A 24,197-nucleotide genomic window follows, 5' to 3' on the forward strand; every position below is an offset into this window, starting at 1 on the left:
TGACATACATGTTTAAAAGACATAATAAGCCCATTCTTTTATATGGTACTGAAAATAATAATGAAAATTAAAATATAAATGAGCTCTAAATTTATAAAGTTTTCTTGGATCATAATTTATATGGATATATTTAAAGAGAGGTTGCATGTAAGAAGAAGTCCAACAATGCTCCAGGTGACTTATCAAAGTAAGAAGGTTCAGGGTTAGGTTGAAAATCATTGTTTATAATTAACAGAGTAGAAATTTTTACTATTTTCCATTCTAAAACATTAGACCATCTTCATGGTGACCAAACTATTAGCCTGAAGTGGTTTGCTTATTAGGAGATCATCTGATCATCTGTGGTTGATGACCTGAAAATGAAGGTTGGTTTTCAATTTATTTGAAATGCAAACAGATTTGACAACCTACAGCTACTGTGTCATATATTTTTTAAAACAAAACCAAGCACCTACATTGACCTATTTACATTTCTTTGAAAAAAAAAAAAAAAACTCACATAGAATCCATCAAGAAACACATTTCACAGCAAGCAAATTAATTGGTTTTACAGTATTTGAATGGAGGTTTTGTCAAATAAAACAGACCGTGATAGTTAATAGTGTCATTTAGAGCCAGAAAATTATTGGATTATTTGTTATTGGATGAAAGGAAGGCAAACATTTTGTATTAGGAAGTTTTAATGTGTTTAAAATCCTCATTAGGGATTAATGGACATGCTTGCTTAGCATAGTGCCTCATTAATTTTGAGGCTAAACAGTTACTTCTGCATTTCAATTTCAGTGTTGTTCCTTAACATTTATTTTTACTTCTCTTTAATTAGATCTTACATTTGAGTTTGGTTTTTACACCATTGGAGATGAAGAATTAATTAATGAGATTTATAAATCTAATGGAAGTAAGTTATTCTTAGCTATTGGTTCATTTTAGTGAGCAGTTAGAGCACATGCAAGTAGGTGCAGATCTAAGAGATTTCAGAAGAACAGAAAAATGTGAACTTCCCTGTATATATTTAGCAGTGCCACTTGGCATTAATAGATAAAAGTGTTTTAATTAGAGTTATGAATAATAGAGAAGCTTGAGAGGTTTCAGGTTCCCATGCACATGGCTTGTTCTTTAGGATCATCACTGTCAAAAAAGAGCAATTGTAACTGTTTTGCAGGATTGTGATGTCATCCACTGGCAATTAAGACAACCGTAAGTTCAGGGTTTTGAGAGTCAATAATGCACCATGTTCTCTAAATGTTACTTTGAAAGTGGAGCCAATTTCTATCAAGTGCATTCTATTATCACTATTGAATGTATGTGTGAGGACAATTTCTAAAATCAGTTCTACTTACATTTTTTTTTTCAGGGAAACAATACTAAAAGAATCAAACTGAAACTTGGCTTCTTTATTCTAAAATTGGCATTTAAATAATTATGTATTTAGTGGAAGAGCGTAGTGATATTTTTTAGGGTGAGCGACCATGAGAGTTAAGGAAAGATATTTCTTTTCTAAATGATTTTCAAAGGATGGAGCTAAAGACACAAAATTTTAAATTTCTCTTGTAATTATGGTTAAGGCTTATTATTATTGTATTTCCTTAAAAGTTTAGAATGTCAAAATGCTCTTTTTAAAGAAAATAACAGTAATCATATTTTTATTTCTAACATTTTTAACAAAATAAAAGCTGATTATTTTATATTTTTCCTATTACCTTTTATAATTATGTGAGATGCAAAATACTAGACACATTTTTCTGTGTTTATTGTATAAGTTGAAAAGTGACAAACTGAATTGTCCCTAATCTCATAGTTCACTAGAGGTAGAACTTGGACATAAAACGGCTATATCTTGACTGTTAGCATGTTGTTTTTTTAATAAGATGTCGTGCCAAAATTGAGATCATTGCTTTGTGATTCAATGACAGAATGTTGTAATTATTGGAGAACTGAAGAATGCATGGCAATTCTAAACATTGTAACATTTACACTTTAATTGACAGAACTAAAATTTGAATGTTCTTCCTGATACATCTTTTCCATATATTTGGATCATGTATTAGTTCTACAATTTCCCAACTTAACTCTAATTTGTATAACTATATTTTTACATTCTTCTCTTTGGCTAGAAAAATTACAGACCTTCACATGAGAGAGCTATTAAATTTAGTGTAAGTGCAATAAGGCTAGATTTTGTAAAATCCATTTTAAGCTTAAAACAGTCATTGTTGTATGACTATGAATTCCACAGGCTGGGAGTACATGTCCCATAGTCATGGAGGACTTATATTCACATTTAGAAATTTCAATAGAAAAAGGTTTATCTACAATGCCTGAAAATTTTAATGCAGAACTTATAAAAATGATTTCTGTTAATATTTGAGATTATAATTTCATCACTCCCTCCTTCCCTTTCCTCCCTCCAAACCCTCCCACATGCTCATCCTTATAGGATATAACATTAAAGTAGATAGTAGGTGAGGAGAGCACAGCAAAGAAAGAATAAGCAAGTTGGGTCAGAATATAAGAAGCTGGCAGACAAGGAGTATTTGGCTCAAAATTGAGCCTATAGTAAAAGAATGAAGAAGAAATTTTAGAGAATATTGTAGTGTGATGTTGGTCTTGGATACTTGTTCAGAGGAGAAACAGCACATTTTGAGTATTTGCAATGGAAGTAGCCACAACCAGAATGAACCCACAGGGCAGCTCAAGTGAGCAGACTTATCCTTCCAAGAAAGTAGATCAGGCAACAAGGACCTTCACAACGATTTTCAGTTTGTTACAGTAATATTCCAGATGTATATTCTGTTTGGTAAAAATCTATCACACACACACACACATGCACACACATACACAAACATCATACCAAAACACCATCCTAATTACAGCTCCCTCTTCTATAGAAAGTAGTTATTAGAACACATAAATGGACAGTGAGCTAATGGCTATTCAGAACCCACGGAATTAAGTACTCTTCATTTTAAATTCTGTCTGCCATTAGGTACTCTGAGATGATGATGGCTCTTTCTGTGTATGCATTTTTCTGTTGATATCTAATATAATCAGCAAAGAGCTGTCCTCATAATGAAGCACATTGATCACCCCTCCCCATCCTGCCCACCACTTACTTCCCTTATTCTATGTTGTCATATCACATCAAGTCCCATCTTTAGTCCCCTTTGTCACCTTCACTGAGAGCCAGCAGATGAAACAACCTGAAAATCATCATGAACTAGATCCCTGAAGAATATTTAACAATTAATTAACAGCATTAAGAGGATGTCACAGTGTCAAGCCTGTAACACCAGCTCCTCAGTACTCTCTAGACTGACGATATTGATGCCTTCCTAAGAGCCACTGAAGAGATTTAGAATATGAACATGAGCATGCACCTACTTCTGGGCTAAGGTATTCTGATATAGCTTACTTTCAACCTCACTGAATTTGCAAAAGTATATTTATAAAAAAAATATTTTCAGGTAGATAGGTAAACAGAGGCAGAGACATAAAAGCAATTTGCTCAAGGTCACAAAGCAAGTTTCCAAAGCTGAAATTTGAATCAAAATCCGTTGAGCTTCAAAAATGTCTTAGAGATGCCAGAAAACAGAGTAAATAATATCACATATTTTCTAAATGAACAAAAGCTTATTGCCACCTCTTCCGTTTTAGTTGTAGTCCCTTGTGTTATTTCAGACAATGAGTCATTTTCTGTATTTGTCTTTAAATGACATGTGTTGAATTTCTTTAATCTTCCTTTAGTTTTAGTCTTTTTGTCTCTTCGAGGGAATAGTATGCTATTTATTAACCCATTTTAATGAGGTATTTTGATCATGTGGTTTTCTGAAAAAAATTCCAAGAGCAGTGTTTTTATAATTTCTTATTATGAAATTATACTATAATTATATCATATTCCTCCTAACCTGTCGCCCCTCAAATTGTTCCTCTATAACCCCCTCCCACTGCTCTCCCAAGTTCATGGCATCCTTCCAAAAAACATATTATAAAGTAATCATCAATTCTGTATATACACAGGACTTTTTCTCTATTAAAATAAAACTGGAAAATGAGCTGATTTGGCAGTCATGTAACTTTTTTGAAATCTTTGTTGTTCTTTTTGTTGTTTTGTTTTTGTTGTGAGTAAGGTCATATTACCCAAGGTCTTTTACCTCCTAGTTATGTAATATTAACTGCTTCCATTTAATCATAGACTCCTGAATACAAACAAGACTAGGGGCAGGTTAAGATGAGACAAGGAAAAATGAACAGGAACAGATCATAATGTTCAGTTTGCAGTTTTCCAAATTCATTTTGGAACCTGGAACACCCTACACGTGGAATCAAAAAATCTGCAAATGCAAATAAGAAACAAGAAGCTGCTACTCCTGTATTTCCAAATGACCAATGATGGAGATTAACAATTTGAAATGAACAAGTCTCATTTCTTAGAATTTTTTAACATAAGTTTTCATTTTATTATTATTACTATGTTAGGGAACTCTATATCACATAATTCAATCATGATGATGAATGCTGCAATCTCTTAATGAAAATACAAATGAAATTTGTTTGAGAGAATTCTCAACACAAGAATATCGAATGGTGTAGAAACAATTAAAAAATGCTTAACATCTGTAGACATCAGGGTAATGCAAATTAAAACAACTCTGAGATTCCATCTTACACCCAACAGAATGCCTATGATCACAAACTCGAGTAATAACACATGCTGTAGAGGATATGGAAAAAGGGGAACATGCCTTCATTGCTGGTGGGAATACAAACTTACACAACCACTATGGAAATCAATCTGGCGCTTTCTCAAAAAACCTGGAATAGTACTACCTCAAGATATACCACTCCTAGGCCCACCATTCAGTAAGGACATTTGCTCAACTATGTTCATAGCAGCTTTATTTGTAGTAGCCTAAATATGGAAACAACCTAGATATCCCTCAACAGAGAAATGTATACCGAAATTGTGGCACATTTACACAATGGAATACTACTCAGCTATTAAAAACAAGGAAATCACGAAATTTGCAGGCAAATGGATGGAACTAGAAAACATCATCCTGAGTGAGGTAACTCACAAACAGAATGACATGTGCCGTTTCTACTCACTTAAATGCCAAAATTAGTCATATAATATGGGACAAACATACTAAAATTTACATATCTAAAGAAGCTAAACCACAAGGAGGACTCTAGGAAAGATGCTTAATTCTCATTCAGAATGGCAGACAGGGTAGATACAGGAAGCGGTAGAAGGGAAGGAACAGGACAGGAGCCTTCCTCAGATGACCTCTGAAAGATTCAACCCAAGAGGGAATAGAAGCAGATGCTGAGATTCACATCCAAACTTTGGGCAGAGTGCAGGGAGTCTTATGGAAGAAGAGGGGGTGGTGATAGAAAGACATGGTGGAGACAGGAGCTCCACAAAGAGAGCAACAAAGCTAAAAAGTCTGCGCTCAGGGGGTCTGGCAGAGACTGATGCACCAACCAAGGACCATGCATGGAGAGGACCTAGACACCCTGCTCAGATGTAGCCAATTGGTAGCTCAGTTTTCATGTGTGTTTTCAACTAAGGGGAGCAGGGACTGCCTCTGTCATGAAATGATTACCTACTCTTTGATTATTGACCCTGCTGCTGATGCCTTACCAGGCCATAGAGGAAAAGGATCCAGGCAGTCTTAATAAGACTTGATAACCTAGGGTCAGATGGCAAGGGAGAAGAACTCCCCCTTTCAGTGGACTAAGAGAAAGGGATAAGGGATAAGAAGGAGGCAGTGTGGGACTGGGAGGACTGAGGGAGGAGGCTTCAATTAGGATATATAGTAAATAAATTGTAAAAAAATCAAATTAAAAAAAATTAGATGAACAAAGAAAGTTGCTACCAGTGTGAATATTGTAGGTATTATTTAACTGAGCCAATTATTTAATTTACAATTTAACTTACAATTTATATATTTTATTTTGAGAAATCTTTGCAAAGATATAATATTCCCAGAATATTGGCTTTGATTGCCATGTATTATGTTGCATACAATCTTAGGATAAATTATGGCAAAAAAAGACCTTTCTTTCCTCACAATTCCTTAGCAACAATGCACATAGAGACATGCATTGAACTCCTGTGGGTTAACTATGTGATGATCATTAGTTTTTAATGATTTACATTAATCTCCATGCTTTCTTTTAGTTTTAGTTGCTGCTTGTGTCCCTCGATGCCACAATCAGGGTATTTTTGGTATCTTGTATTACCCTATTCGCCAAGAACGTCCCAAACTGATTAATTCCAGAATGATTAAAACATCCTACGCAATTTATTTATTGTTGCTGCAGTTAATTGACTATGATGATTTAATGATGATTTGCTGATTATTTCATAAGATATGTATTTATCGCCAGGTAGACGATCTGTGTGTAGACTTTCTGTGGTTACATTGGGGTGTCTGCCTACATTGTTTGATTCAGAGAGGGTGGGCTTTCTTGAGCATTCCCAGTCTACTCATCACCTGCTTCATAGTGTGTGCCTCCCTTTCCTGACCCTGGGACAGCCACATCCCTGCTCAGCACAAGAAGTTTGTCTAGGGCTAGGAGTGAGAGCATAGCCTCTCCTGCTTGTCATCCTTATGCAGCTTGCTTTATGCTCTAGGAAAAGTGGGTGGAGATTGGGGAATTTGAAAGGATGTTGCTGCTATGAGTGTCTAACTTCTGATTTGTGGACTATCTGAATACTCAAGAACGGATTCTGAAAGAGGAAAAGGTAGCTCCAGAACTAAGCAACAATGTAACAGTTCTAATCCCAGTACCACCAATACTACTACTCTCTCATTTTCTTTCAGACCAGAATTACTAGGAGGGGTGTGGGTGGTTTGCCTTGGCCTTACTTAGTACAGCTTTCTTTCGATATGTTCTGTGAACCAGAGTGGTGCTGCATTGCAGGGTACTCAGAGACTAAAGAAGCCTCAGGTGGCCTCACCACTTCTTAGCCATGTCAAATCCCTTATGGTATGAGGACTACAGTGAAGACCTCAATGGCTGATTCTGTTAGCTGTGTCTCTGTCAGTCTACCGGGTAGGTACTTTTTCCTTGGCAATTAGATGAGACCTCCAGATCCTTATTGTCTATTTTACTATAAATAAAAAATTTCTGTTTCCCTTTATTTACTTGGAATCTTAAAGGCAAGAATGATTTTTTTCTTTCATCTTTAAGTAACAGCCCCTGCCCTTGCACACCATCCTGAGCACAGTGTGAGCTCAATCAGGATTTGTTGTCTAAATAAATAAATGGGAGATCTAATGAATAAGCAGACTGTGAATGAATGAGATCCCATGGTAAGACTGCCTCACCATGTATGTCCCAGTGGATTTGTAATTGTTTGGTTTTTTTTTTTTTTGTCCTATCCACCAGACATTTATCTTTGAAAGACAGACCAGGTCTCATAGCATTTGTCTTTGTAAGCTTCCCTAGCCAATACTGTTCCAGACAATTGGGAAGTGTTTATTGGTTAAGAAGCATTTGCAGCTCCATTTGAGTTGTATGTAGTGAAACCAGCTGTGGGCTGAGCTACATAAATTTGCAGAAGTTCTGATTTCAAAGAATATCAAATTCCAGTACTTTCATTTAAAAACAGTGGTAGTGAATACATACAGATTTGTGTGTCCAGTTCTTCAATCCTGAGTGACACTGTCTCTGACTCTGATTGTCACTATCTTCCTTGCTACAAAGCTTGAATGTCCACATCTCCTTTTCTTGACAAAACTTCCATCTATAAAGAAATGGGCATCTGTAATTCCAGGTGGAGGAATATTTCCAGTTGGTGTGAGGCAGCTCTTAGCACTTTTAATAATAGAAGTAAGAGAAATCACAGGAATAGGACAATAACACACTGGGCCTCTCTTATCTCATTTACTAAACACAGAGGCATCACAATATTAAGAAGGCTCAGTTACTGTTATTTTTACTTTACATTAAATAATATTTTATGGTTATAAATGCTGAACCACTGATAGGTAAAACGTACTAATTCCAGCAGGAAAAGATAGGGAACAGGACAGGAGTCTAACACAGAGGGCCCCTGAAAGACTCTATTGACCCAGATATCGAAGCAGAGGCTGAGATTCATAGCCAAACATTGGGCAGAATGTATGGAATTTTATGAAATAAGGGGGAGATAGAAAGACCTGGAGGGGACAGGATCTCTAAAAGGAGACCAATGGGGCAAAATAAATAAATAAATAAATAAATAAATAAATAAAAACTGCAGGGCCCTGGAGGCCCTGCAGAGACTGATACCCAAACCAAGGACCATGCATGGAGAGGACCTAAAACCCCTGCTCAGATGTAGTCCATAGACACAGTCTCCAAGTGGCCTCCTTAGTAAGTGGAGCACGGGCTGTCTCTGACATGAACTCAGTGGCAGCTCTCTGATCACTTCAACTGGGGGGTTGAAGGTTTTGCCAGGCCACAGAGGAGGACAATGTAATCAGTCCCTATGAAACCTGATATGCTAGGGTCAGATAGAAAGGGAGGAGTACCTCACCTATCAGTGGACTAAGAGAAGGGCATAGGCAGAGAAGAGAGAGGGAGGGTGAAATTTGGAGGAGAAGATGGAGCCGGCCACAGCTGGGATACAAAATAACTAAAAGGTAATTAATAATAATAATAATAATAATAATAATGTCATTTTAGAAAAAAATTAGTAAATGTTCCTAATAACTAAGTTTTTACACCAAAGTTCTAACTCATAAGAGAGTACTCTTTCTGCATGTGAATATTGCTGTTTTAGTCCTCTTTAGTTTCAGAATTAATATATTTTTTATATTTGTGTAAAAAAGGTGAGCAATTGCATTGGGTGGAGCTAGGCCCATGTATATTTACTCTATAAAGCCCATCTGTAATGTGCAACAATGACCATAACAATTTGGGTCTTCAATACAATAGTTTGAATATTGGGATATGGAAAAGGAATTTATTGGAAGATTATAAATCATCTTGACATTGGGTTGGTGAAGATCCTTTCTCAATCTGTAGGCTGTCATTTTGTTCTGACAACAGCGTCCTTTGTTTTACAGAAGCTTTTCCGTTTCATGAGGTCCCGTTTATTGGTAGTTGAACTTAGAACCTGTGCTCTATCCAGGAAGTTGTCCAGCGTGCCAATGAGTTCAAGGCTCTTCCCCAAATTTTCTTCTAACACGTTTAGTGTGACTGGTTTTATGTTGAGATCTTTGATCCAGATAGACTTTAGTTTTATGCAGGGTGAAAAATATGGAACTATTTCCATTTTTATACATGTAGTCATCTACTTAGACCAGCACCACTTGTTGAAAATGCTATTTTTTTCAGTTGTATGGTTTTGACATCTTTGTCAAAAAATCAGGGGTCCACAAGTGTATGGGTTTATTTCTGGGTCTTCTATAATATTCTGTTGACCCACCAGTCTGTTTTGGTGCCAATAACATGCAGTTTTTATTACTGTTGCTCTGTAGTATAGCTTAAGATCAGGGATGGAGATACCTCCAGAAGATCTTTTATTGTAGAGGATATTTTAGGGTTTCTTGTTATTCCATCTGAAGTTGAGAATTTTTTTTCAAGGTCTGGAAAAAATGTGTTGGTAATTTGATCGAAATAGAATTGAATTTGTATTTTGCTTTCAGTAAGATGGCCATTTATATTATGTTAATCCTGCAAATCCATGAGCATGGGAGATAATTCCATCTTCTGATATCTTCTTCTATTTCTTTCTTCAGAGACTGGAAATTTGTTTCATACAAGTCTTTACTTGCTTGGTTAGAGTTACACCAAGGTGTATGTCTTTTGTGGCTATAGTGAAGGGCGTTTTTTCTCTAATTTCTTTCTCAGCCCATTTGGCTTTTATTTACAGGAGGGCTACAATTTATTTTGAGTTAATTTTGGATCCAGCCACCTTACTGAAGGTGTTTATCACCTGTAGGAGTTTCCTGATAGAATTTTTGGGGTTACTCATTTATACTATCATATAATCTGCAAATAGTGATACTTTGACTTTTTCCATTCTGAATTTAGTCCACTTGATTTCCTGTAATTATCTTATTCGTCTAGCAAGGACTTTGAATAGAATGTTTAAGAAATATGAAGAGAGTGGTCAGTCTTGACCCTGATTTCAGTGGGATTGATATTTATGTTTCTATCTGTTTAGTTTGATGTTGGCTATAGGCTTGTTGTATATTCCCTCTAATGCGTTTAAGAAAGTGCCTGGTATCCTTGAACTCTCCAGGACTTTAAAGAAGAACTAGTGTTGGATTTTATCAAATGTTGTTGTAGCATCTAAGGGGATTATCATGTGTTTTCATTTTTCTTTCAGTTTGCTTATATGGTTGATTGCATTGATGGATTTTCATATATTGAACCAAACCTGCATGCTTGGGATAAAGCCTACTTGGTCATAGTGGATGATGTCTTTTATGTGTTCGTAGATTTGGTTTGGGACTATTTTGTTGAGTATTTCTGTATCAAAGTTCGTAAGAAAGATTGGCCTGAAATTCTCTTTCTTTGTTGGGTCTTTCTGAGGTTTAGTTTTCATGGTAACTGTGGCTTCGTGGAATGAGTTTGGTAATGTTCCTTCTATTTTCGGTTTTGTGGAATAATTTGAACATTACTGGTGTTAGCTCTTCTTTGAACATCTAATAGAATTCTGCATTGAAACTTTGGAAACTTTTGGGCCCCGGGCTTTTTTTTTTTTGGATGGCAGACTTTTGATGACAGTTTATATTTCTTTAGGGGATACAGGACTTTTAATTTATTTGCCTGGTCTTGATTGAGTTTTGATAAGTCGAATTGATCAAGAAAATTGTTCACTTTATTTAGATTTTCAAATTTCATGTCATATAGGCTTTTGAAATAAGACTTAATGACTGTTTGGATTTCCTCAGTGTCTGTTTTTATGTCCTACATTTCATTTCTAGTTTTGGTCATTTGGACAGTGTCTCTCTGCCTTTTAGTTAGTTTGGCTAAGGGTTTGTCTATCTTATTGATTTTCTCAAGGAACCACCTCTTGCTGTCTTTGATTCTTTCAATTATTTTATTTGTTTCTAATTTATTGATTTCAGTCCTGAGTTTGATTATTTCCAATCATCTACTCCTCTTTCGTGTGTCTGCTTCTGTTTTTTCCAGCGTTTTCAGGAGAACTGTTAAGTTGCTGGTATGAGATGTTTCAAATTTCTTCTTGAAGGCACTTAGTGCTATGAATTTTTCTCTTAGCACTGCTTTCATTGTGTCCCATACATTTGTGTATGCTGTGCCTTCATTTTCATTGAATTCTAAGAGGTCTTTTATATCTTTTTTTTTTTTCTTCCCAGATCCAGCTGTCATTGAGTAGCAAGTTGTTCAGTTTCCATGTGTGTGTAGGCTTTTTGCTATTTCTGTGTTGCTGAGGTCCAGCTTAAGTCCATGGTGGTCAGGTAGGATACAAGGAATTATTTCAATATTCTTGTATCTGTTGAGGTCTGTGTTTTGATCAACTATATGCTTTATTTTGGTGAAGGTTCCATGAGATGATGAGAAGAAGGTAAATTCTTTTGTGTTTGGGTGATAAGTTCTGTACATGTATGTTAGTTTCTTTTTGTTTCATGAAATCTGTTAGAGTCATTTTTTCTTTGTTTATTTTCTGTTTTGTTGACCTGAGATTTGTTGAAAGTTGAAGTCTTCCACTACTAATGCGTCGGGATCTATGTGTGGTTTAATGTTTCTTTTACAAATTTAGGTGACCTTGTATTTGAGGAATAGATGTTTAAAATTGTGATGTCTCCTTGGTGGAATTTTCTTTTGATGAGTATCAAATGAACTTCCTCATAGCTTTAACTTTTGTATAAACTCTATTTTATTAGGTATTAGAATGGCTACTTTTGCTTGCATCATGAGTACATTTGCTTGAAAAACCATCTTTTAGTCCTTTACTCTCTGGTAATGTCTATCTTTGTGACTTAGGTGTGTTTCTAATATGCAATAGATTGTTGGGTCTTGTTTACACATCCATTCTGTTAGTCTGTGTCTTTTTATTGGAGAGATGAGTCCATTAATATTGAGAGAGATTAATGACCAGTGGCTGCTAGATCCTTTGATGTTGATGCTGGTTGTGGTAGTGTGTTTGTGTACTTGTCTACTTTTAGTTTTTTCTGTAGTGATATTATTTAATTTATGTGTTTTCCTGAATGTAGATAGCTTTCTTGGGTTGTATTTTGTTCCTGTAGTATCTTTTGTAGTGTTGGATTTGTGGGTAATTATTGTTTAATTTTTTTGTCATTGAATATCTTGTTTTCTCTATCTATGTTTATTGAGAGTTTTGTTAAGTATTGTAGCCTGGGCTGATATCTGTGTTCTATTAGGGCCTGCATTATGTTCATCTAGGCCCTTCTGACCCTCATAGTCTCTGTTGAAAAGTCAAATGTGATTCTGATGTGTTTGCCATTATATGGTTTTCGGCCTTTTTCTCTTGCAGCTTTTAGTATTTTTTTCTTTGTTCTGTATACTTACTGTTTGATTATTATGTGGCAGGTAGATTTTCTTTTCTAGTCTAATTTATTAGGTGGTTTATAGGCCTCTTGTATGCTTATAGGCCACTCCTTTAAATTGGGGAAATTTTCTTCTAAGATGTTGTTGAAAATACTTTATGGTTTTTGGAGACAGGAATCTTCTTCTTCCTCTATTCCTATTATTCTCAAGGTTTGGTCTTTTCATGGTGTCATGGATTTCTTGGATGGTTTTTGTCAGGAATTTTTTAGATTGGACATTTTCTTTGATGGATACATCAATTTCTTCCATTGTATCTTCCACACTTGAGATTCTTTTTTTCCATCTCTTGTAGGTTTGCGGTTATACTTACCTGTGTTGCTCTTGTTTTCTTCCCAATATTCGTTCTCTCCTTGATTTCCTACGTTCATGTTTTCTTTAATTTTTCTGATTCTATCTTCAGAACAGTTTTCTCGTTTTCCTTCACCTGTCTGATTGTATTTAACTGCTTTTCCTTCAAGTCCTTCAACTGTTTGTTTGAACATTCCTTTCAATGATTTAATTATTTCCACTCTGAATGCCACAAACTGTTTTGCTGCATCTTCTTGTATTTCTTCACAGAGAGCCACAATCTGTTTGACTTCAGCTACTCGTATAACTTTTGGCATTTTATTTGTTTCCTCCATTTTTCCCTTCAAAAGCATAGGCTTAAGGTTATCTTGAATTTCACTTATGTTACGGTGTCCAGGGATACTTGTCTTTGGAAAACTAGATGCTGGAAATGTCATATTTCTTTGGCTTTTGTTGATTGTACTTTTATGCTGTCCTCTACCCATCTGGCTGTCTCAGGTGTTATCTGTTAGTTTCTGGTGCCTGCTGGAATCGTGTTGTTGCAAGAATCCCCTTGGGAAGAAGGTGACTGTTCCTGAAGGAGGCTTCTTCAGCTTTTGAGTATGGTCAGTGCTTCTCAGTAAATTCTCACAGCTCACCTCAGGCACATGAACCTGTGGGGTAACTATGGTTTCTGGTCTTAAGGGGGGCTCTTCTCTCATCATGAGAAGTCCTGGAGACAGCTGCCCTGCCACTGGTTTTCTTGCTCCTAATTTAATGAGCTGCTGCTTCTGCTCTTATACTGTGTTTGCTGAGTGATGCCCTCTTGAAGAACCTCAGCTCTGAGGTTTGGTCATTTTAGCTAGGGAGAGAGGTTACATTTTGCAGTAACATCTGGGGGCTGATAATGTGGATGCCAGGCATCTGGAGATCTCAAGTTGGAATTCTGTGCCCCAAGACCCAAGCAATAATCAATGGCAGGTGAGGGCAGCACTCAGATTTATGGCAAGATGCTAGAGCCTGGAGACTGGAACTTTTCTGGGTTCAGATGGGTGTCCTGAGTTTGGACCTGATGTTTCCCTCACTGTGTGGTTTCCTCCCTACAGGGAGACCCAGTCTTTCTTGTTTGGGTGTCCATAATTCAGTCCGGGGTGGTCATTAGAGCATGCTGGTGCCTGCATGAACCCGGGAACTTTTCTCTGTAACTTTTTGGCAGGGGGTCGGAAGGGTGTTGGCTGGATGCTCTGGGGTTGGACCTGATGTTTCCTTCACCATGGGATTTCCTCCCTACAGGGAAATCAAAAGTTTGGTGTTTTGGGGCCCACAGTTCTGTCTGGGATGATGAGTTGGGTATGCAGGTGGCTCTCTGAGCTGGTGGCTGAGTGCCTGCTGGAGACTGGGACTTTTTCCAGGTGTCTGGGTGACCTGAGGTTTGTTGGCCCTGAATGCTTCTTTCACCGTCTGGTTTTCTCTTGACTGGAAAACCCAGTTTCTGGTGTTGTGGTCCCACAGTTCAGTTTGGGTGATCAGAGAAGGCAGGCAATGTTTCTGGGCTGGTGACCAAGCACCTGCTGGGACCCAGGAACTCTTCAGGATTTTAGCTGGGTGACCTGAGAATGGACGTTATTATTTCTCACACACTGGTGTTTCCACTCACAGTCGCTAGTGTTTTAGAGCCCAGAATTCGGTCTATTGGTCGCTGTGCAGTCACTGCTGTCCTGCTCCTCAGACACAGTATCATCTCGGTGTTGCCACCTTAGATCCCCTCTGACTCCACAAGTATTCTTTAACTTCATCTGTAATCTAAGTATAATAATGAACCAGCCTTGCAAACAGTCTGGGGTTCACAGGTACTATAGCAGTTGTTTTCACTGAAGGACTTCGCTATCATCCCTCAATGCACTTAATGAGAGAAAAGCACTGTTTGCCTCCACATAACACAAGTGATGGGACTTTTATCCTGTAGAGGGTGAAGGTTTGAAGGGGAGAAGTGGGGATGTTTAGGAGATGCTCAGATCCTGCAAAAGTGACCTAGTGATTGGTGAAGAGTTCACCAGGAGGTAGTTCTGCTTCCAAGTCCCTCATCATACACCACAATGGAACTAATACCTGATTTTGATTTTTGACTCATCACATTCATTAATTGCCAATCCCTGAGAATAAAATGCCATTTGCTTCTCCTCAGTATGTTTATGTTAAGGTTAGATTTAGATTGATTTAGAAAGTGTCAGACATAGAGATGGAAAAAATGGCTAATGGTATTCACTTACTCTATACCTGGGATTTCCTTTAAATGCCAAGGCAAATCTGCAATGCTGTCAGGAATTCAGTTCACTTTTGCATTTAAAAAATATCTAGGCACTGGGAGAGGTGCCTAGTCTTACTGCAACTTGATATGCCATGTTTGGTTGGCATCTATGGGAGGCCAGCCGTTTTGTGAAGAGAAATGGAGGAGAAGTGAGGACGGGGGGCAGAAGAGAAGTTGGGGTAGGAGAGGAGGAAGGGAAAACTGCAGTCAGGATGTAATAATAATAACAATAAATGATTAAAAAAAATCAAAGAAATAAGTACTTGATTTGACTGCCCAAAATGAAGAAGAATCAATTTACTTAGATAAGGCTATTACATAACCCTCTTTTTTAAATGTAATAATATATAAACTATGTTCCAAGTTTGAAAGGCTGAAAGATCACTAGATCAAGTTCCCTTTTGTGACAATCCTGAAGGGGGGGAAACAGCTTAGTATCTCATAGCCTATCAGTGAAAAAGCAAGGAGTCACTTTCTTTTCACATCTTGCACTTTGATTTTACTGGTTAGAGTAATACAAAATTAACCATTTTCAGACCTTGCTGCTTTGTATTTATTTAACAGAGAAAACAATATTGTTAGATTTTTTTTCTGTCTTGATGACTTATCTGTTATATGGTAAGGTTTTCTGGGTATGACTTGGTTATATTTATTAACTTTTGTTTATTTTAGGTAAGCCTTCCCAGTGATCCAAGCTGTGTTGAGGAAATCCTGCGGGTGAGTTAGAGCTTTTATTTCTGTGCCTTTTAACAACAAAGCAATCTATTTGTTTAAATTGTTGAAACTGCTCTTCTGTTTCAAGAAGTATTATAACAAGGAATCGTTGCACTCAACAGCCTTGCTGTTCTGGTTATATCACATGCCTCATTGCTTACCTCCTATCTCTGTGCACTCTACTGTAATTAAAATTCTGCCAGTGTCTTCACTGCTCTGGCACAATTTTGAGTTCTGGATAGAGATGCTTCTCCCATTCTGTTGAAATTTTTCCTATTCAAGCACCAGACTTTAAACCTTATCTGTCTGCTTTCTGATTTTCAATGGTGTGAAGGAGAGGAAGGGTAGGCTGATAAATCATGTATTTTATGGCCAATCGTATTTAAGAGAGTAGGAAGAGCTCAGGGGGAGAACAAAATTGAAATAGGTGGTAGTTAACATACCAGAAAAACATCAAAAAAGGAAATATATATATATATATATATATATATATATATATATAATCTTTGTCAGTTGGCATCATATGGTAATATAATATTAAAAGAAGATGAATACTAAGAGAGAGTTCCTGCTCTGGCTTTACCATTTGTCACTTTTGTGAATTTGTGACTTTGAACTTCATCTCTCTGAATCCTTTTCCTTGTATGCCAAAAATTATAATATAATTTTTTGAATACTGCCAAATAGTATACAAATGTTCATTGTTATGATAATTGATGACCAGTATAGGCATTTGGAAACCAAGCATGCCTTCTGCTTGGAAAAGAATGCAAAGTGTGTCAGTAAAAACTTAGCGACCTTTCTCTCAATTAGTATCAGAATGACTATCCTTAGCACTTGTTCTTAGGTAAGAGATTTCTCTGCAGCCTGGTGTTTAAAGTCATCCCTGCCAATATTCTTTAAAGGAATAATAAAGAACACTAAGTTTCCTGTATTCAAGTTGGCCTGCTCAACACTTTTTCCTACCATGGCGGTCTCTGAACGTGCTTCATCCCAAAGACATTCCTTTTGAACATTAAATATACTAGTCTTATCTGTTTGATTGGAGATGATACTGTATAAACTAAACATATGGTGGCCAATTTGTAAGATAACATCCTAGCAATTTATTATCTGTCCTTGGGGCTCTGGGTATTGACAGAAGGTATGGCAGTCAGAGTGAAATCGACAAGTATGGTACACCCTAAGAACATGGCTATTTGTTCTGTCCTGTTGAGTAGATACAGAAAATTATATACAATCCTTCCTTGTTGTCAACCAACTTCCTTAAAGAAAGGCAATAGTGAAAGAAATGGCTTACTCAGTGGACATGTTAACCTCCATTTTCTGGCTTTCTCAGTGGACATGCAAACCTCCGTCTTCTCTGGCTCCTCTGAGGGGCAAGCATAAAGTCGATTAGTCAGATCTTTTTCTTTATACCCAGAATATCAAATCCATCTAAGAGTCACCACCTAACTTGTCCCAACTGAATTCTCTCCTTCAGGCCAGAAAAGCCTGGTGCTTAAGTGCTTCACACAGTGACAGTGCGGGTATTAACTAAAACATCTGTGAGAATCCGACCGGTTAGTGAAACAGCAAATGTAAACTTAAGTATGGAAATAAAGGCAAATTGTCTTAATAAGTTCATAAATGGTAGCAGCAATTGAAGAAGTAACAAAAATTCTTGTGCTGTTCTTAGAAGAAAATTTAGGGCAAGTTGGTGTTTTGTTTTCTGTTTTGGTTGGTTGATTTGCTTTGTTTTGGAAGGAGCATTGATTGTAAAGAATTATTTTTGGTTCATTTTCTTTAGCAGTGTTATAAATGAATAGATTTTCTCTTCTGGAAGAGTGGATTATTTCATTACTCATACATGAAACAGAAATTAACTTCCCAAAGTTTATTCCCTAAATTATGTGACTAATTTTAAATTTTTTTGTAGACCATATTGCATGTCAAAACAGAACATGCTGTGGGAATTTGTTTTGTTTTAATTACATGTACATGCTGCTGGTTTCAGGAACTTTGTTGTCTGTAGGTTGTTCAATACTAAGCCTATTTGTCACCTTATTCATCTGCCTACCTCTTCGGGGAAAATGTTTTCTTTTTCTCAATTCCTCTTCTGTCCTTGTCAAGCTAAATTGATTCAAAAGCAGGCACTTTTCCCTTTTTCAGTTTTTCTTTGGCTCCTTCTGTGCTTCCTAAACTAATTTATTTAAAAGCAGATTCATCTCTCCTATGGAAAATGACCATGTAGGTAGAAGATTTGGGTCTAGGCCCCTGAAGGGGAAGAATTCACACCAAATTGCTCTTGGTATTTCTTTCTTTCAGAGCTGTATCAGTCCATTTATCTAAACCACATAGGATGATTACCCCCTTTCTACTTCACTGCCTAACTTCAGCAAAGAACATTTTAAATTAAATTTGTTCTTTGACAATTTGATATATAATCAATATATGCATTCTGTTTACTCTTATCTCCCCTCTACCTCTGTGAACCACTCCCTCTATCAATTCCCTTTCTACATGTATGTCAAGTTGTTTTGTGACAGTAGTCATTGTACAGGCTATTTTCATATGTATGTTGTAGATTATTCATTCTCCTAACTTTCCCTCCTCTCTGATCTTCTTTTTACCACTACATATGCAAACACTCGGACAGATTTTTGTATTAGCCAGGTGTGACACCAATAGTCTACATCATTGTCAGCCCTTCAGTCTCTTAAGCAATGGAAATACTTTGCCTTATGAATTTAGTTTTGGCCCAGTTTCTCAAAACACTGTTTAAATTCATACCAACTCACTTTCATTGAAAGCCCCTTTTCATCATTTCTCTAAAAATAAGCTCAGCTTCCTTCAGAACTGCATTTCAACTCCCCAAACTTTGTACTTTCAGGTTGTATAGGGTACTAAAACCTACCTGTCTAATCTTTTAGTACTTTCCTTCTTGACCTTATACCCTTGCAGGCACAATCACAATACCACAGGCAAGTGGACATTATACATAACTTTACTTTCCAGTGGCAGGTGATTACAGTTCAAAACACTACAACCCTATTAATTTGATTGAGAAAATAAGGTAGTTCTTTATAATTTCAGTAAAACAAGGTGCCCAAGATTAAATGACCTGCAACTAAAGGTAAAGCTTGCATTAGGGAGAAGTGGAATAAAGTATAGTCTTTTTTGTTGTTTAAATCTAGTGATCGTGACACTATACTTAGCTGTCAACTGCCCTGCCACCAGCCTTCATTGAGAATATCTTAAAAATTATCAAATATTTTGCTTCAAGAAATAGCTAACCTTTCTCACAGTTTTAAGAACATTAACAGCATAGTTAACAAGTCTTAACAAGAATTTTTCTTTCTTGTCATTCTTGAATATTTTCATACCTCAGTTCAATTAATAATAAAGAAAGTAATAGTAAATACAACTAGTGATAAAAGAAGTAATAATAGAGGAGGGGCAAGATGGCGGCGCCGGGAGGACTCTCATTCTGAGCAGCAGCACAGCAGGATCAGCACAGTGACCAGCAATCAGAACTCTCGGCCATAAAACACAGTCATTGTGTTTCCCAGGTGAGAGGATACCCCACGGTGGGGGATTCAATTAGCTTTTAACTCACCCGGCTAAACCGCGGAAGAGATCCCAGTTCCGCCAGACGCTGGGCTGCCGGCCGCCAGCCCCAGCCCCAGCCCAGAGTCACAAGCCAGTGTCTCTGGTCATGGTCCCAGACTGAACCGTGTGCACCACACTATCAGAGACTGGAATTTTCAGTCGAGAGATAACCCCAGGGTACAGGAAACGATTGGGACCAGCCTTAGGTCACCCAGACATCCCCTGGAAAAGACTCGGGCAGGTTCCTCGGGCACCCCAGGAGCCAGCCCGGAGCCAGAGCCGGGGACCCAGGTTCCTGCACAGAGCCCTGCCTGCCTGCGCACCTGATTCGCCACCGGAGATAGAAACGGCGGGTTTGATCTCAGAGCACTCAGCTCACCCCCAACCTGAAAAGGTCCCCGGAAAATTACCCAGCTTAGGGAGGCGCTCAGGCTCCCAAAAGCCGCAAAGGCAGACACAGGCAGTTTCTGCGCACCAGACAGCTGGCAGAGACTGAGCCGCCATCACACAGCTGTGCCCCAGGCACAGGCAGTTTCTGCGGCCAGCCAGCTGGCGGACACTGAACAGTGTGTGCCAGGGCAAAAAAAGACACTGGGAGTCCGTGTCTCCAGAGAATCCACGGGGAAGGAAGGAAACTGTACTGACCTAAATCACCCAATCCTTCCCTAGAAAAAGTCTTGCAGTCTAGTGGGGCCGAGGCGCCAGCACTCAGCTGTGCTCCAGACACAGGCGCAAACAGTTGAAGCACGCCTGATGTCCAACTGGGTCACAGCAGCTGATCATTAAATTTACAACAAGGAACCCAGAAACAGGGCAGCTGCCCTCAGGACTTCCCTGGGTGAGAGGAGAACCCTCTCAACTAACAAAGACCACAGTTACCACTCAGGTCTATATCCCTGAGGTGAGCAACTCCTGAAAAAACACCAGCCATACAGGGACTATACCCAAAAAGCTGAGAAGACATCCTTCAGGAAAAACCAGCTTTCTGCAAAGGGGATTCTCTCCACCACAGGATCCCCAGGAACCACCAGAAAATAGCCCCAAACACCTAAGATAACACAATGGGTAGAGGCCAGCGTAAAAGCTCAAGCAACAAAAGACAGAGCAATATGGCATCTCCAGAACCCAGTTACCCAGGGGCAAGTGGCCCTGGATACCCCACCATAATTGAAATCCAAGAAGATGACCTAACAAGTATGCTCATGAAGATGATAACAGAGGAAACAAATAAGATTTGTAAAGACATAGAGGAAGATAAACTCAAACAGAATATTGCCATCCATAAAGAAATAAAGGAAGCTGCAACCAAACAGTTTATGGCCTTTAGAAAGGAAATGCTTAAAACACTGAATGAAATGATAGAAACAGAGTTGAAGGAACTAAAAGAAAAACAGGAAAGTACAATCAGACAGGTGAAGGAAGTAAACAAAACAACTCAAGACCTGAAGATAGAATTGGAAAAATTAAAGAAAACACAAATGGAAGAAATAATGGAAAGGAAGACTCTAGGGAAGAAAATGGGAACTACAGAGATAAGCATAACCAACAGACTACAAGAGATGGAAGAAAGAATCTCAGGTGTAGAAGATACAATGGAAGAAATCGATGTATCTGTCAAAGAAAATGTTAAATCCGAAAAATTCCTGACACAGACCGTCCAAGAAATACAAGACAATATGAAAAGACAAAACCTAAGAATAATAGGTATAGAGGAAAAAGAAGACTCCCTTCTCCAAGGCCCAGAAAATATTTTCAACAAAATCATTGAAGAAAATTTCCCTAAGCTAAAGGAGAGGCCAATTAGAATACATGAGGCCTACAGAACAGCCAACAAATTTGACCAGAAAAGAAAATCCTCCCACCACATAATAATCAAAACAGTAAGTATACAGAACGAAGAAAAAATACTAAAAGCTGCAAGGGAAAAAGGCCAAGTAACATATAATGGCAAACCCATTAGAATCACACCTGACTTTTCAACAGAGACTATGAAAGCCAGAAGGGCCTGGACGGATATCATGCAGACCCTAAGAGAACATAGATGTCAGCCAAGGCTACTATACCCCGCAAAACTCTCAGTCCTCATAGATGGAGAAAACAAGATATTCAATGACAAAAACCAATTTAAACAATACCTACAAACAAATCCAGCATTACAGAAGACACTGGAAGGGAAAATACAACCCAAGAAAGCTACCTACATTCAAGAAAACACAGGAAATAAATAACCTCACTTCAGTAAAACAAAAAGCAACCAAGCACACAAACGTATGACCACAGCCAACATCAAAATCAAGAGATCTAACAGCCACTGGTCATTAATCTCTCTCAACATCAATGGATTCAACTCTCCAATAAAAGGACACAGATTAACAGAATGGATATGTAAACAAAACCCAGCAATCTGTTGCATACAAGAAACACAACTAAGACACAAAGATAGACATTACCTGAGGGTAAAGGGTTGGAAGACGACTTTCCAAGCAAACGGACCCAAGAAGCAAGCAGGAGTAGCCATTCTAATATCTGATAAAATTGACTTTCAACCAAAATTAATCAAAAGAGATGGGGAAGGACACTTCATACTCATCAAGGGAAAATTCCACCAGGAAGACATCACAATCCTGAACATCTATGCCCCAAATACAAGGGCACCCACATTTGTGAAAGAAACATTGATAAAATTGAAAGCACATATAGATCCACACACATTAATAGTGGGAGACTTCAACACCCCACTCTCAACAAAGGACAGGTCAACCAAACAGAAATTAAACAAAGAAACAATGTCTCTGACAGAGGTCATGAATCAAATGGACCTAACAGACATTTACAGAACTTTACACCCAAACACAAAAGAATTTACCTTCTTCTCAGCACCTCATGGAACCTTCTCCAAAATAGACCATATAGTGGGTCACAAAGCAAGTCTCAACAGATACAAAAAGATTGAAATAATCCCATGTATCTTGTCTGATCACCATGGAATAAAGCTGGACCTCAACAATGACAGAAATAACAAAAACCCTACACACACATGGAAACTGAACAACTTGTTACTAAATGACAGCTGGGTCAGGGAAGAAATAAAGAAAGAAATTAAAGTCTTTCTAGAAATCAATGAAAATGAAGACACAACATACCCGAACTTGTGGGACACAATGAAAGCAGTGCTAAGAGGAAAGTTCATAGCACTAAGTGCCTTCAAGAAGAAATTCGAGACAGCTCATTCAAGCACCCTAATGGCTCACTTAAAAACCCTAGAAAAAGAAGAAGCAGACACACCAAGAAGGAGTAGACGGCTGGAAATAATCAAACTCAGGGCTGAAATCAATCAATTGGAAACAAATAAAACAATTCAAAGAATCAATGAAACCAAGAGCTGGTTCTTTGAGAAAATCAACAAGATCGACAAACACTTAGCCAGGCTAACTAAAAGGCAGAGAGACACCACCCAAATCAACAAAATCAGAAATGAAAAGGGGGATATAACTACAGACACTGAGGAAATCCAAACAATCATTAGGACTTACTTCAAAAGTCTATATGCCACAAAATTTGAAAATCTAAATGAAATGGACAATTTTCTTGAACGATTTGACTTACCAAAGCTGAATCAGGACCAGGTAAATCAACTAAATAGTCCTATATCCCCCAAAGAAATAGAAGCGGTCTTCAAAAGTCTCCCATCCAAAAAAAACCCAGGACCAGATGTCTTCAGCGCAGAATTCTACCAGACCTTCAAACAAGAACTAACACCAATTCTCTTCAAACTATTCCACAAAATAGAAACAGAAGGAATATTACCAAACTCATTCTATGAAGCCACAGTCACCTTGGTACCTAAACCTCACAAAGACTCAACAAAGAAAGAGAATTCCCGGCCACTCTCCCTTATGAACATTGATGCAAAAATACTTAATAAAATACTTGCAAACCGAATCCAAGAACACATCAAAGATATTATTCACTATGACCAAGTAGGCTTCATCCCAGGTATGCAGGGGTGGTTCAATATATGGAAATCTATCAATGTGATCCACCATATTAACAAACTGAAAGAAAAAAACCACATGATTATCTCCCTAGATGCTGAAAAAGCCTTTGACAAAATCCAACATCCATTCATGTTCAAAGTATTGGAGAGATCAGGGATACAAGGCACATATCTAAACATACTAAAGGCGATATACAGCAAGCCTATAGCCAACATCAAACTGAACGGCGAGAAACTTAAAGCAATCCCACTGAAATCAGGGACAAGACAAGGCTGCCCACTTTCTCCATATCTCTTCAACATAGTGCTGGAAGTCCTTGCTAGATCAATAAGACGGTTGAAGGAGATCAAGGGGATACAAATTGGAAAGGACAAAATCAAATTATCACTATTTGCAGATGATATGATAGTATATGTGAGTGACCCCAAAAACTCTACCAGGGAACTCCTACAGCTGATAAACACCTTCAGCAAAGTGGCCGGATACAAAATTAACTAAAAAAAATCAGTAGCCCTCTTGTGTACAAAAGACAAAAGGGCTGAGAAATAAATTAGGGAAACAACACCCTTCACAATAGCCACAAATGACATAAGGTACCTCGGAGTAACCCTAATCAAGGAAGTCAAAGACTTGTACGAAAAAAAATTTCAAATCTCTGAAGAAAGAATTAGAAGAAGATATGAGAAGATGGAAAGATCTCCCATCCTCATAGCTTGGCAAGATTAACATAGTAAAAATGGCCATCTTACCAAAAGCAATCTACAGATTCAATGCAATGCCCA

The 24,197-nt window shown here is 37.8% G+C and overlaps 1 protein-coding gene across 2 annotated transcripts in view; it reads left to right on the plus strand.

Annotated features, from left to right (window-relative positions):
• The window catches only part of Aff2 (ALF transcription elongation factor 2), a 793,967-nt gene that overhangs the window by 404,562 nt on the left and 365,208 nt on the right, over positions 1–24,197 (plus strand). For both annotated transcript variants that reach the window (XM_060375629.1, XM_060375630.1), the window contains exon 4: positions 15,785–15,829. In XM_060375629.1, coding sequence (XP_060231612.1) covers positions 15,785–15,829 — 45 coding nt within the window. The remainder of the gene's footprint in view (positions 1–15,784; positions 15,830–24,197) is intronic.

Source organism: Meriones unguiculatus, chromosome X, assembly GCF_030254825.1.
Source record: "Meriones unguiculatus strain TT.TT164.6M chromosome X, Bangor_MerUng_6.1, whole genome shotgun sequence".
In the NCBI taxonomy this organism is placed as follows: Eukaryota; Metazoa; Chordata; class Mammalia; order Rodentia; family Muridae; genus Meriones; species Meriones unguiculatus.